This window comes from Papilio machaon, chromosome 21 (genome assembly GCF_912999745.1).
Source record: "Papilio machaon chromosome 21, ilPapMach1.1, whole genome shotgun sequence".
In the NCBI taxonomy this organism is placed as follows: domain Eukaryota; kingdom Metazoa; phylum Arthropoda; class Insecta; order Lepidoptera; family Papilionidae; genus Papilio; species Papilio machaon.
In genome coordinates, this window is record NC_060006.1 from 3,797,478 (window position 1) to 3,811,674 (window position 14,197).

The 14,197-nt window shown below is 35.9% G+C and overlaps 2 protein-coding genes across 2 annotated transcripts; both read right to left on the reverse strand.

Moving 5' to 3' along the window:
* Positions 1–471: 471 nt before the first annotated feature.
* LOC106707702 (cell division control protein 45 homolog) lies at positions 472–9,801 on the reverse strand. The gene is made up of 10 exons (XM_045683176.1): positions 9,651–9,801; positions 9,288–9,578; positions 8,812–8,889; positions 8,324–8,455; positions 7,668–7,862; positions 6,755–6,912; positions 2,558–2,759; positions 1,790–1,984; positions 1,186–1,349; positions 472–651 (listed from the first exon to the last, which is right to left on the reverse strand). Exons 1-10 carry the CDS (start codon positions 9,699–9,701, stop codon positions 510–512), a joined length of 1,608 nt encoding a protein of 535 aa, XP_045539132.1. The 5' UTR covers positions 9,702–9,801; the 3' UTR covers positions 472–509.
* Positions 9,802–10,271: 470 nt separating this feature from the next.
* LOC106707710 (RNA polymerase II-associated protein 1) lies at positions 10,272–14,041 on the reverse strand. The gene has a single exon (XM_014499120.2). It carries the CDS (start codon positions 13,949–13,951, stop codon positions 10,274–10,276), a length of 3,678 nt encoding a protein of 1,225 aa, XP_014354606.2. The 5' UTR covers positions 13,952–14,041; the 3' UTR covers positions 10,272–10,273.
* Positions 14,042–14,197: the final 156 nt, after the last annotated feature.

Below are 14,197 nucleotides of genomic sequence, written 5' to 3' on the forward strand. Positions count from 1 at the left end.
ATGGAATTCTATATTATCATTAACTAGCTTTTACCCGCAACTCCGTCCGCGCGGAATAAAAAATAGAAAACGGGGTAAAAATTATCCTATGTCCGTTTCCTGGTTCTAAGCTACCTGCCCACCAATTTTCAGTCAAATCGATTCAGCCGTTCTTGAGATATAAATAGTGTAACTAACACGACTTTCTTTTATATATATAGATAATAAAGTTTTTGTTCTCATTCTAATTAAATAAATATGATTTTAATCACTGGCAATTACAAATGAAAAGATATTTTGTATTTATTTTTACAAGACATTAATAATTTTCAGTCAATATTAAAATGTATTTATTATAAAAAAAAAAACTGGGATCAACTACAATTACTCTTATTAATAGTAAACATTATTAATGGCCGTTGACACACCAAAAATTGTATTATGTTGCTTGTAAACTTTAATACTATTAATAAGAGTATTATTAAATAGTATTATTATTATTTAATAGTATTAAGTATTATTAATAATAGTCAGGCTAGTAGAGCTGTGAGTGCGTCAAGGAACTGCGCTCGTTGTGACGTAGGCAGGGTAATGACAGATGTATCAACATTGTCCAAGGAAACTGTGACACCACTTTTTGTTGCCGCTTGCTCGAACGCCGCACCAAATAAACTGAAAAAATATAATAATAAACACATATTACTATATATTCTTCTTCTTCTTCCAGTGCCTCTTCAGTCTTGAAGGTTGGCCGCTAACTTGGAAAATTTATCTCTATCCAATGCGGTGCGAAACAATTCCTCCGCTGAACTAATACCGGTCCATTCTCTGATGTTACGGAGCCACGACTTTTTCCTGCGTCCTGCGCGTCTCTTGCCTTCAATCTTGCCCATCATTATCAGCTGAAGTAGTTTATACCTATCATGCCGGAGTACGTGTCCCAGGTATTCCACTTTACGCTTTTTGACGGTCTGCATGAATTTTCGGCTCATAGCAACGTTAACGTTAACATTACTATATATAGTCTTTGTTAAAAAAACATATTGTGACGTCACAGTTTCCTAATTGAAAATAATTTAACAGTAATTAACAGAATTTTTAAAAAACAAAATTTTTAAAAATAACATACAAGCTTGCGGGTTAATACGTAATATAGTACACAAAATACAGGATAACCTTACCGTATAATTATAAAAATATACCTACTTTCTTGGCTCCTGTTCGAATCTCGGTGGCAGTCCCAGCAGTATACATGTATGTGGGTCAGTGCCGGCGCTCGCTAGCAGCGGGCGCGCGGCGCCGCCTGCAGCCCAGCGCGCCGCCTCGCCCAGCCACAGCGGCCCGCGCACTACACTCGCCTCCGGTGTACCCTGGATACACCACATTATTACATATTAATTAAACTAGTTAGAGTAATATTTGGCAATTAAACTCGTTAGAGTGACATTTAGTAACTACACTCTTTAGAGTAATATTTAGTAAATAAACTAGTTAAGAGTGACATTTAGTAACTACACTCTTTAGAGTAATATTAGTAAATAAACTCGTTAGAGTAACATTTGGTAACTACTCTTTAGAGTAATATTTAGTAACTAAACTCGTTAGAGTAACATTTAGTAACTAAACTCGTTAGAGTAACATTTAATAACTAAACTCGTTAGAGTAACATTTAGTAACTAAACTCTGTGGAGTTGTGAATTAATCTTAACTATACAAGATTGTTCGTTTTAACCTTCTCTATTAATTTAAGGTAAAAAAAAAAATGAAATTTTTGTACTAAGAGGTTATAGGAATTAATTAAAAAACTTACATCCTGTACTATAAAATAACTAAAGGGTCCAGCCAACAACAATTTTCTAGCGGAGAGTGTAGCGTGCACCAAACTAGCGACCGCCTGTAGACATCTCCTCGCGGCTGCAGAGCCTTTGCGCCACGCCTCGTTCTCACCTGACACCTCCAGTGCTGCCAGCGCTAGCTGGAAACCCTCCGCTTTGGGCAGTGTCTCCTGGCATATAGTATATCACTCGTTTATTTATCTAACCTAACACTAAACTTAATTTCTACTATACGTTTTTATTACTTAAAAAATAACCGACTGAATATTGTCATTTACTCCGGGGAGAAAGATAAATCAAATAACAGCTCACTCGTCAAAATCGATTCAGTAGTTTTGGCTCTAGACCGTCACAACAGAACTTAACATACAAACTTACATACATGAAAAGAAACTTACACGCGAAAAATCACCCTGTTGTCAGTCGGGTAATTATTAAATACTATTAAAATAACTCACATGAATAAAATGAAAAAGTAAACAGAGCATATCCCATTCCAAATGAATGCATAAATCTTGTAAATATAACAAAAATGTCACTATCCATTCCACTAGTTACATTTTAATTTTTGGAACTATTATTAAAAGGTACTATTAATAATAATCACAATAAAAACAAATGTAAAATACTTCTAACACTCTTAAGAACATTGTAAAACTAGTAAAAATTTTGTAAAACTCACAAAAATATTGTAAAACTCATAAAAATATTGTAAAACTTGTAAAATATGTTGTAAAACTCACGTGTTCGATGAGAGCCATGATAACATAGACTGCGTCTAACGCAGCTAAAGGCGACATATGTGGTCGTTGCAATATGAAGGTTGCTTTAGTTGGTACGGGCAGTTTGTGTTTAGGAGCTGCTGCTTCCAACGCTGTAAGGAGGGACCTTCGGAGTTCCACATCCATTGAACGGTATGCCTGACGAGCTTGCTGGAGGGGAAACCTGATTAAACCAAATATATTTCAAAAATTTTAGAAAAAGATTACTAAAAACACAACCAATAATGTTAACAGTAGAAAAATTTCTCGCCTCATAGCATAGTAAACTAGCTGTCGCCCGCGACTCCGTCCGCACAGAATTATAAAAATAACTTAATTTGTAGCCTATGTGTTCTTCCAGAATATGTTCTAGATCCATGCAACCGTTCTGGGTATTACATTTTAACAAACATTCATCCATCCATCCAAACATTCGAATTTATATTAGTAAGACTATATTTTATGAAATGTATGACTAGTTAAAGAAAATTAACAATTTAATTTGCCATTCACACACATATCCGACTTGTACATGATTATTGTTGCCACAGTAGTCATCGCTGTAGTGTATTGGTATTAATTAAACGGCGGTTGGTTTGGGACTGATTTATTTTAAATCATACAGACCGGAGGGTATACTAACCTACCTACATTTAACACAATATATTACAATCTCTCCCTTAAAAGAATTACAACAAATACACAGTTTTCAAAACCAACACTTCCCTTCTTTAAAAAAAAAATATACAATACACATTACAGTACCTACTTTACAACAAATTTCGTTTTCAACATATATATATACATGACAGATGTTGACATACACATACATGTTTTACATTTTCGACCAAAACAATGCAGATGATCAATGAACCCATATTAAAAAAAAACTAAGCCATTGCAATTTAAAGAAAACTAACTTCAATCACAATCATCATTAACAAAATAACATTATCCTTGAATGAACAACAAATTATGGGGTCAACTTATGAACAAACAAACCGAAACATTTTAACACTTTTTTTTCTAAATATAATTTAAACATGTTTTCGTACCAAAGACTTTTAACTTTTTCAAATACAACGAATTTACAATTTTTTTTTTGTAATTCTAAAACAAACAGTAACTTCAGATTTAAATACACCCAACATTAACTCCAGAACACTAAACAAATGAAACATTTTTTTTTTTACACTGCAACTAATAAATGGCGGTTACACATTAATATTATTTTTTTAACCGAACTCCATATCCCTTATCAATTAGAAATTAAATTAATTCACACTGTAGTACTCGACCCAGTCACTACAATGCATCACGATCACAATGTTACAGATAAATTATAAAAATGGATATTCTGATAAATTTTTCTAATTTCATTATAAAACTCCCGGTAAATCCACTATGAGAACTATAAACTAATACGATACCTCAAATTATAAACTTAAATAAATTAAACTGCCATCAAGTACAAAAATACAAAATTTTACCTAGCAAAATTCTAATAGCTTTACCTAAAAAATTTCGACAACGAAGCCTGAGTCAGACCTTGTCAACACTATAAGCGACCGCACCAGTGCGCCTGAACCCCCAGTCACATGTGTGCCCTCTGACGACACAAACGACCACGCCAGTGTGCCCGGACTTCCAGACACCTGTCCTTCCTATTACACAACATGTAATTACACCTGCGTCGGACCCCTAGTAACCTGTCCTCCCTACAACACAGCAGGGCCTCCAGTCACTCGTCCACCCTACGACGGGAATGACAATGTGCTCCGCCTTGTCCTCGGCAGTCACACCGTACACTCGCCTTCTCCTCGGCAGTGACATCCCGCACACTCCACACGTAACAAAACCACGCCAGTACGCCCAGACCACCAGCCACTTGTCCGCACTTTAACAGTACAAGCGACCAGTCAGTGCGCCCGGCCAATGTGCTCCGCCTACTCCTCGGCAGTAGCACCGTGTCCTACCTCCTCTTCGGCAGTGACACCACGCACGCTTCCACGTGCACCAATACGGCTACGCCAGTACGCCCAGACCACCAGCCACTTGTCCGCACTTTAACAGTACAAGCGACCAGTCAGTGCGCCCGGCCAATGTGCTCCGCCTACTCCTCGGCAGTAGCACCGTGTCCTACCTCCTCTTCGGCAGTGACACCACGCACGCTTCCACGTGCACCAATACGGCTACGCCAGTACGCCCAGACCACCAGCCACTTGCCCGCACCTTAACAGTACAAGTGACCAGCCAGTGCGCCCGGCCAATGTGCTCCGCCTACTCCTCGGCAGTAGCACCGTGTCCTACCTCCTCTTCGGCAGTGACACCACGCACGCTTCCACGTGCACCAATACGGCTACGCCAGTACGCCCAGACCACCAGCCACTTGTCCGCACTTTAACAGTACAAGCGACCAGTCAGTGCGCCCGGCCAATGTGCTCCGCCTACTCCTCAGCAGTAGCACCGTGTCCTACCTCCTCTTCGGCAGTGACACCACGCACGCTTCCACGTGCACCACCAATACGGCTCCTGCAATATCGCGATACCGATGACAACCCGCGTGCCGCAACTGCCTGCGCTCACGCCGCCGCAGCCCCGCATGTCCTGCTGTCCGCTCCGCCCGCCACCACGCTCGCGACGAACGATGACGACAACTCCCAACTAATGAGCGGACGCGAATCTTCTCCGCAACACAACAACCATTACCATTATCCCTAAATGGCTTAAATAATAATTATGTAAGGAACACATCCTACATTACAATACAAACCAATCAAGTTATCCGCTTGTGACTTGAAATTAACATTGGCGTAATTCACATACTAACTGCAACATTCGAACTTTATACTAAAATTAATGTGCGATATTTTCGTACAAAATTAAATTGAATAAAACTCATCTTCGATTATCCTACAATTAAATAACACTGAATAATAATTTTACTTTGCACAATACAATTTCATTTTATTACATGTTGTAAGATACGTTACTAGACACGTCATCCTAGCAAAACAGCGACGCGCCTGTCCCGCTCCCACTAGCGGCAACAGCGGTGTGGCTGTCTCGCTCGCACTCGCGCTGCATCTAATTGCATTATGCTTTGTCATGATTTTAAAAATTACAAAATGGACGTAGAAATATTAAAAATCTTTGTCATCAATTTATACTAACTTCGAATCGATTTATACAAAATTTATACAAAAAGCTGAAACACACTACCCTTACCGATTTCAATAAAATAAAAACTACAAAAACATTACGATACAAAATACACGATACAATTAACATCACTAGAGCACTAAATACATGAAGCCTGCGAAACACTCATCCCCGCAGCTTCTACAGGTACTTCCGCCGCCGCCTCTGCGCGGGCCCCTTGCCCACTGCAACCGGCCCTGGCACTGCCCTTCTTCCGGGCACACATGCCCCAAGCACCCGTGTGCTTCCAACACCACACACGTAGACTGCGGCTACACTTCTCCGCCGCACACGCAGGCGCCGCCGCCCGCCGCTGCCACTGCACAGGCCCCTCGCCAACTGCAGCCGGACGGCCCTGGCCCTGTCCATCTTCCGGACACACGTGCCTCGCGCACGAGAGTACTTCCCACACCATACCGTAGATTGCGGCCACACTTCTCCGCCGCACACGCAGGCGCCGCCGCCCGCTGCTGCCACTGCGCAGGCACCTCGCCCAATGCAGCCGGCCGGCCCTGGCCCTGCTTGAGTCCAAACCTGCGCCGGCGTCGCTCCCTGGCCCCTGCCTCTCTCCGGGCTGCCTTCCTCTACCGCCCACACCGACGCCACCGCCTTCTCCGCCGACATATTATGATAGCACGTACTTAGGTTCCGCAAACTGACATTACGCCGTGCAAAATTACTTTCGCGCGTAATAAACATCCGCGTCCACTCGTTCGCACACTATCTTCGCCTTTCCACGCGTCCACCATACTTTTTACGCAATTGAAAACATCCTCGTCGCCAGTTGTAGTGTATTGGTATTAATTAAACGGCGGTTGGTTTGGGACTGATTTATTTTAAATCATACAGACCGGAGGGTATACTAACCTACCTACATTTAACACAATATATTACAATCGCATTAACAATTTTTTTTTTATCTGTAAAAAGGATCTATAAAGATATCTAGATATCTATAGGTAGATAGTTCTTTCTTACCCCATATCAGCTAATAACTGTCGTAGTCTTGATGAACCTGAGCGAGCGTACAATTTGAGCTTTGGTGCCAACATTGCGGCATGGCTCAGTGCTGCCTCTAGAGTCCATTCCCGGTACAACGGCAACCATGCATCTTTCTCCATCACAACGCATGCTGTCTGGAATGATTATATCACCACACTCAGAATCATTATGCATGCCCTTAGTGTAACATTTCCATAAAAAATCAACACAAAATATGTCCCTTTGTCTGTATTTATTTTCTACATAAATCAAATCTTATTTTAATAGACAACTACATTTGTGAATATAGATTTCTAGTTTAAATGACTGAAATTCTATATTTATATAGTTCTAGGTAATAATTTCCTCAACTCTATATGAAGCAAGTATTTTAGGATATAATTTTATATGTTAAAGATTTTATTATTTATTTATTTCAACATATTTGTCTAAATAATAATACTATAACAAATTACTTATTACTAAGATCTAAAGATCATTTAGATTGTTTAAACTTTCGTGAGATATAATAATTAATTAATTAAGAACGGCTTAACTCGCGTGTGATCGGTTGGTGACGGCACCGAATAGTTTCGGACCCATCGGGGGTCCATCTTCAGGGCGAGTGTTTATTTAAAAACATCAAATCACCCTGAAGATAGACCCCAAAGTTTAAACAATTTAAGTAATAAAGTTTTATTACTAAAATGTATCATTATAATCGGTTTTGTATTTCGGTCTTAAGTGGTATGGAATCAAAATAAAAAATCGCCCTGAAGATAAGGGGTCCTATGGGTCCGAAACTAGTCGGTGCCGTCACCGGACAATCAAACATGAGTTAAGCCGTTCTTAATTCATTAATGTAAAGATCATCTTAATTTGTTTATATATGTATGTACATACTACTTACCCTATTAGCAGTAGAATCGTCATGCCGTCTGGCTGCAGCAACATAGCGATGCAGCGCTTCAGCATCTAACAGGCACCTCGCTGGAGACCTAACATACAGCGCTGCGTGCGCTTCAGCAGCCACCGCAGCCGCCCAGAGCGCTGCTTGTGATAGACGTGATGCCAGCGCTGATAATTCTATCAGAACACATGCACTCTGGAAGGTCATAAAAATATAATAGAGAAAGTTGACAATAAATCAATGGATCCTACATAAACTATCATGTTTAAAACATAAACTTTAAACATTGATACGATTATTGACGCATCAAACATGAACATGAAATAGACTAACCAAAATCTATGGTTCTTCTTTGGAATATTACTTTCAAATTTCCAAAGAAATTAGTCTCAAGTTATCAAGTTCATTTGAAAAAAACATAAAACATCGGATAAATCGCAAAAATGTGATTACATAGGAGACATCGAAATTGAAATTCGATTGTACTAAAAATAATCCAAAACCACTAGATGGCAAACCAATAGACGGCAAACCACTAGACGTCAAACCACTAGACGTCAAACCACTAGATGACAAACCACTAGATGGATAAAGCTATAGATAAGTAAAAGTGATTTGAGATTGATTGAGTTTGGCAGTTAGCAAACTATACTCACTGGTTTCCCATAGTAAGAGAATTGTGTATAATTGAACATGAGAGTGTGTCTCCGCTCCTCCCATTCTTTGCGTGCCCGTCTGTGCTCAACCAATACTTCTAAACCTTCTCTACCATTTCCTGATTCCTCATTCTGAAAAGTTAGATATTTTATAATTAGATGCAAATACAAATTTATTGGTATTTTATAAATCAAAGGTCATAATAGTTGATTTTATTACCTATACAATGAAAAATTTATTGAAAAAAATTAAATTATATTAAAAAAAAATAACAAAATAATTGTTGCTAAAAAAAAAATCAAAGCTTCTATAAAAATTAAGAGAAATTTCCACCTATAACATGTACAAATTATTCTTTTATTTATCCTTCCTGTTTAGTATCTCTTTTTCCTTGAGCTAGTTAGAATTGAATGTATGTCTTTCTCACTATTTTATATACCATAAATAGAGGGTAGTTAAAAATATTACAAATATATTAAAGACTTACTTCCTCATCTTCATCATCTCTGAATATGTCATCAAAATTAGGAATGTTTTCCTCATCATCCTTGTATACTAGTCTCACCTAGAAATTATAATAAAAACTTAGTACATAATATTTAAGAAATATGTATAAATAATACAACTACAATACAAAGGAACATAATATTACTATGTTTTCTGTTTGCTCTTCTATGATTTCTTTCTTATAAAACATCTTTCAATTTTGTTCTCCTATGAAAGTTCTTACTATAGAAGTTTGGTTCAAAAAAACCATCAAAGTAATGATTATTTTGGCTTTTGAACTATGAAACATGTTTCAATTATAGCAAAACTATTTAACACATAAGAAGTTTACAATAACTGTATAAGATTACATAATTTTTTTTGTAAATTATTTCTTTGGAAAAAAATTGTCACATTAAAATTTCTGAAGTGTGCTATAAAATCTTTTGAACTGGGTAAATGTAAAAAAAATATTACCTGGCCATCACTGTAAACATTACAAATATCTGTCGGCTTGTGTGAGTCTAACACGAAAAATACAACTTCCTCATCAGGCTGTAAGATGTCCACTAAATCAATCGTACCACCACAGTTAATTAGTACCACATATTTAATCTCTTCGTTGTTTTCTTCATACGCTGTCTTCAGTTCAGATATACCCCCCACGGGCACTAATGTATATGATATATTATCACATTTAAAAAGACCTTGCAGTATTTTACAGGCACATATCGCATCAACGTCGTAGTGAACTAGCAAAAGAACTCTCTATAACAAAAATACACTGTATCAATAATAACTCCACAATGCACGTTTTAGTTTACGTTCTTTGACACTTACGTTACCGAGTAGAATGTTATAAAAATCATTTCTTATGTCCTCAATGAACATTTTAAATACTAGAGAGTTTTCACTTAATAAATCATCTTCCTGATGTTTTCAAATTAAATAAAAAAATAGATAACACCTGCAGACTTATATGGGGGTATATTTTGATATTGTATAACTGTCAAACTGTCAACTGCAAAGTTATGAAGTTTCGCGCCAAAATTAACGTCCACAGTTAACACTATTTGTCTATGACGTCATAGCGACAACATGTACAGTGCACAAAAAAATTCGTGGTAAATAATTTCAGAAAAGGCTGTGAGTGGGTTTTTGTCGATACAAACTAATAGGTTCTTCGGAAAGTCATTTCGTTTTTTCTCGACTTAAGATTCGTGTATTTTCGACGAAGATCTACCACGTCCTGGAAGGTCGGTTGGAGCTGATAAAGGCATTATTAAACATAAAAAAAATACAAAACATAAAAACAAAAAATAAAAATATAAACAAACATAGAAAGCAGAAATAAAAACGAAATGACTTTCCGAACAACCCAATATGATAAAAAATGATGCTCAAAAAAGACTAGAAAGTATAAAGGAGACAATGACCAATACAAATCATATTATCGTTTATTTTTATACATTTGATGTTTTCCTTAATTTAAATCTATTTACATGGTGCTCAGCTATTCTATAGACAATTGTTCCCCGCCTCAGTAAATCACTATTTAGCGCTCTGAAATAACATTTCAAAAGAGACTCATCATTTTCTTCCGGGTATAAGTAATCATTTAAGTCATAACATAAATAATTTTCAGGACAATCCAACGCTCTTAGGCACCCGGCGTATTCTGACCATAATATTTTTCGCCATTTCACATTATGCTTCTGAGCTAATGGCACTAACACACATGCAGCAAAGCATGGATCTCCATAGCTCACTCCTTGAAAATGTTCAAGAAATTGCGTAAAAAAATCTTGGAAGTTATTCAAACCAATTAGATCTTTATCAAAATTAAATTTGTTTCGACTCTTGAAAAGAACTTCAGTACATTTATGTAAAAGTAGCTTGATGGAAGGTTCCAGAAATAATGAGTTATCACAAAGGAAGACACACATAATCCGACAAAACCTGTCAGTTACATCAATTTCTTTTAAAAGATCAGGAAAGCATATTTCATTGAAAAGAATCCATTCTAAACTACTGATAATGATAAGTTCTTTTGTCTTAGCTTCTTGTTCTGCCACTTTACTAGCATGTTCACCTACTAGTTTAGGAGTGGACTTTAATTCCTGACTATTGCCATAAAGAGTTAAAATTGGCAAATAAATCCAGTCTCTGGGTAGTATAGGTTCCTTCCACTTCCTCAACACAACATTTCGATTACAATAGGAGTAGTTTAGATTAATAACACTATTATAACATGATTTTATATCATATGCATTTGTAAGAACTTTCATAACTCCATCTTTTCCTGATAAAGATAATAGACTGAACAGTCTTTCTGAACTGATCCATTGTTTGTTAAATATTATATGTTTGAAAAGAAACTCCAATTCCATCTTTTTATCTGCACGAAGTACATAACACAGTTTATTAGCAACTGTATATAATAAATCTTTTTCAGACTCTGCAATATTACATTCAGTTGCAATCTTTACAGTATAAAATATAAAATCAGTTTCCATTCTTGTAAACCAATTGTCACATAAACTAGGCGTTTTGTTTGCAAATTTTCTCAAATACTTCAGAACATGTTCAATGAAACCATTTGAAATATTTTTTTCATTAAGAATTGCTAATACTTTAAACAGAGATGCAAGAAACGGTATTGGAGATATAATATTTAAAATGGGTAAATTATTTTGTGTTGAATTAATTACTATACTATTAAGATTGACAAGGTTCTTAATGGTATGAAAACAGTTATTCTCAATTCCAGATAGTAAATTTGAACTTAGTACCAAGTGTTTGATTAATTCCTTAAAACCGGATGAATTCATAAGACTCTCTAAAGTATTATTAAGAAATGGCAGTGTCAGATTCTCATACTGCAAAACAGTTGCACAACAGTCCAGAATAGAACATACAAGTCTTAAATGACCACAAGTAAAACTTTCACAGTTTGCGACTTGAGTAAGCCATTTTTGTACTCCTTCTTTCAATAATGGATACATTTGATGCTTGTAATTATCCAAATTTAAATTGCAATGGAGTAGTTTATTAATAAACTGCAAAACAACAGCTGCATGAGTTGCAGATATTACTGATGGTTTGATATAAATATTGGTACCTTGAACATGATTATACAACATTGTTATTATCACAGGACAAACAGCAACACAACTTTCAACACCAAGTTCATAATGAAGTAAATTAGATAAAATACTCAAAGCTTCTATTTGAATCTGTAATCCATATGTACCATCAACTTTTGAGCAAATATATTCAGATAAAGGTTGCAATATGCCATATTTTTTAATTAATGTATCTCCAATTTCTTTTGTTTGTAAAGATAGAACACGTAAAAGTTTCAAAGCAGGTAATATCGGTTTTCCTTTGTACACAATGTTTGGATCAAAATTAAAGTTAATACTAGTTATTGGAATAAAGTTGGCAATAATAATTGACATCAGATGATCCATGTCAATAATTTGCTTCACAGTGCTTTCAGAGTCTCTACACAGTCTGATTAAAATCTGTAAACTGTACTGGACACAATTAAAATTAGGTTTTATAATGTCCATTATATAATACAATCTCTGGAGTATATAAGTTCTCATAAGAGCTGAAATCAAGTCTATTTCAGCAAGATGAAAATCTTTAAACTCCGATTCCTTAGATTCAAGTTCTTCAATTTCTGATTTATCATTTTCAAGACAAGGTTGGTAAGAACCTTCGTCAAAGCCTATTAAAGCATCAAGAGCTGCTTCATCTATCTTGTTGTAAAGTAAATTTCTCATAGCTTTTAGTGCCGGTTCCAAAATTATAGTTTTATTTTCATCCATTGCTATTCTTATCATAAAAAAGAGTTTTGTAATTGGTAGTTCCAATATGTCTTTGTAGGTACCAGCAATATAATATTCTAGAATACCAGCTATAGTATTTAGTGCCATAACTCTTTGCTGGGTTATGGTTGAGCGAGATAGTTCTATTAGTTCTACAATAGAGTATCCAGGTCTATGTGGTTCTTCACCATGATGGAATAGTGTTTTAGTCTCTTCTGTGTAATTTATTGTATATGGCAATAGATATCCTCTAAAATCAAACCTTGCTTCATATGGCTCATCTGGTTTGACTTTTTTGCTCTCTGAAATTGCCTTCATCCATTCTAGTTTGTCTTTTTCGAGTTGGTCAAAATGTAACCATTTGATAACATTTGGATTTGATAGTATATCATTGTCCTGTATATATCCATAATTCAGTTCATTTTCTTCATTATCTATGGTCTTAACTTCTTCCATGCATATTGGTTCATTTGAATCTGTTGATTTTGAGCTTGTAACACTTTGCGCTTCTGCTTTTAAAGTGTTTTGTTGACGTTTAGTTTTAATATATTCTATTAATTTGGGATCTAAGCTTGATAATAATTTTTGCTGTTCTTCCAAAATCTCTTTTTCTGACATTTTCCCTAATATTTCATTGTTCTCAATATGAATTGAATCTGCATCCTTTGATGATAAAATGAAACTTTTATTTGGAAGATTTAAGGTCTTGAGTGAAGGTTGTTGGTTAATTAAAGATGGTTTAATAGTAGACTGTGGTTCATCAATATCCATTTTAATTTCTTTTTTACCACGTAATTTTTCTAAGTGCTGTGCATGAATACTTTTATGTCCTGGTGTAATAGTCGGGTCACGTTTAATTACCGCCGGAAAACCATCAGATGGAATTTGTTTATTATAATTAAAATCAATGTGGTTATCAATATTTTTTTCGATAATTGTGCCTAATATTGATGGTAATACCTTAGGGTAATATACTTTGTCATCATCGATTTCTACACTCTTAACATCTTCTGGTTCGCAATTTTTTTCCACAATTTCACCCATAAAAGTATTAGTGCTTGCTTCAGTACGTGGCCGTTTTTCATTATTACTAGATAGTCCTTTGGAAACTGCATATTTCGAAGGTTTACGGGAAGCTGTTTCATTAGTACTAGTTCTTTTAATTGTTTGATGTTCTGTGCGACGCAAATTAACTACTTGTGCAGCTGGTTGATAATTTGTGTTTTGGTTTTTTTCTCTTAGAAACTCTTCCTGCATTTTTAATAAGTCATCTTCGGTCTCTCCTGGCTTAGGTCTGCTCATCATTTTTACGAAATATTTTTAACTTGCACTCAAATCACCAATCAAAACAACAATGACATCAGTCACTTTAGAGGTTATATTTTTGTCGCGTTTGTCACTGTCACCGGTATGTTTTCATTGGTGGTGAAATGATAGTGAATTCTAATTCTTTGTAATTTGTCGTAGAAATTGTACTTATTAAATGGACTTAAATAAAAAGTCAATTTTTTAAACTACCGTTTTAACTGCAAAAAGCAGATATTTGAGTAT

Bases quoted from the DNA above. Each gene is read 5' to 3' on its own strand.
- LOC106707702 (XM_045683176.1), bottom strand. From the start codon at position 9,701: ATGTTCATTGAGGACATAAGAAATGATTTTTATAACATTCTACTCGGT. The intron at 2,760-6,754 runs GTAAGAAAGAAC...TGGTTTAATCAG, and splicing joins CAGTTATTAGCTGATATGGG to GTTTCCCCTCCAGCAAGCTC. The intron at 652-1,185 runs GTAGGTATATTT...ATATTTTTTCAG, and splicing joins TTCGAACAGGAGCCAAGAAA to TTTATTTGGTGCGGCGTTCG.
- LOC106707710 (XM_014499120.2), bottom strand. From the start codon at position 13,951: ATGATGAGCAGACCTAAGCCAGGAGAGACCGAAGATGACTTATTAAAA.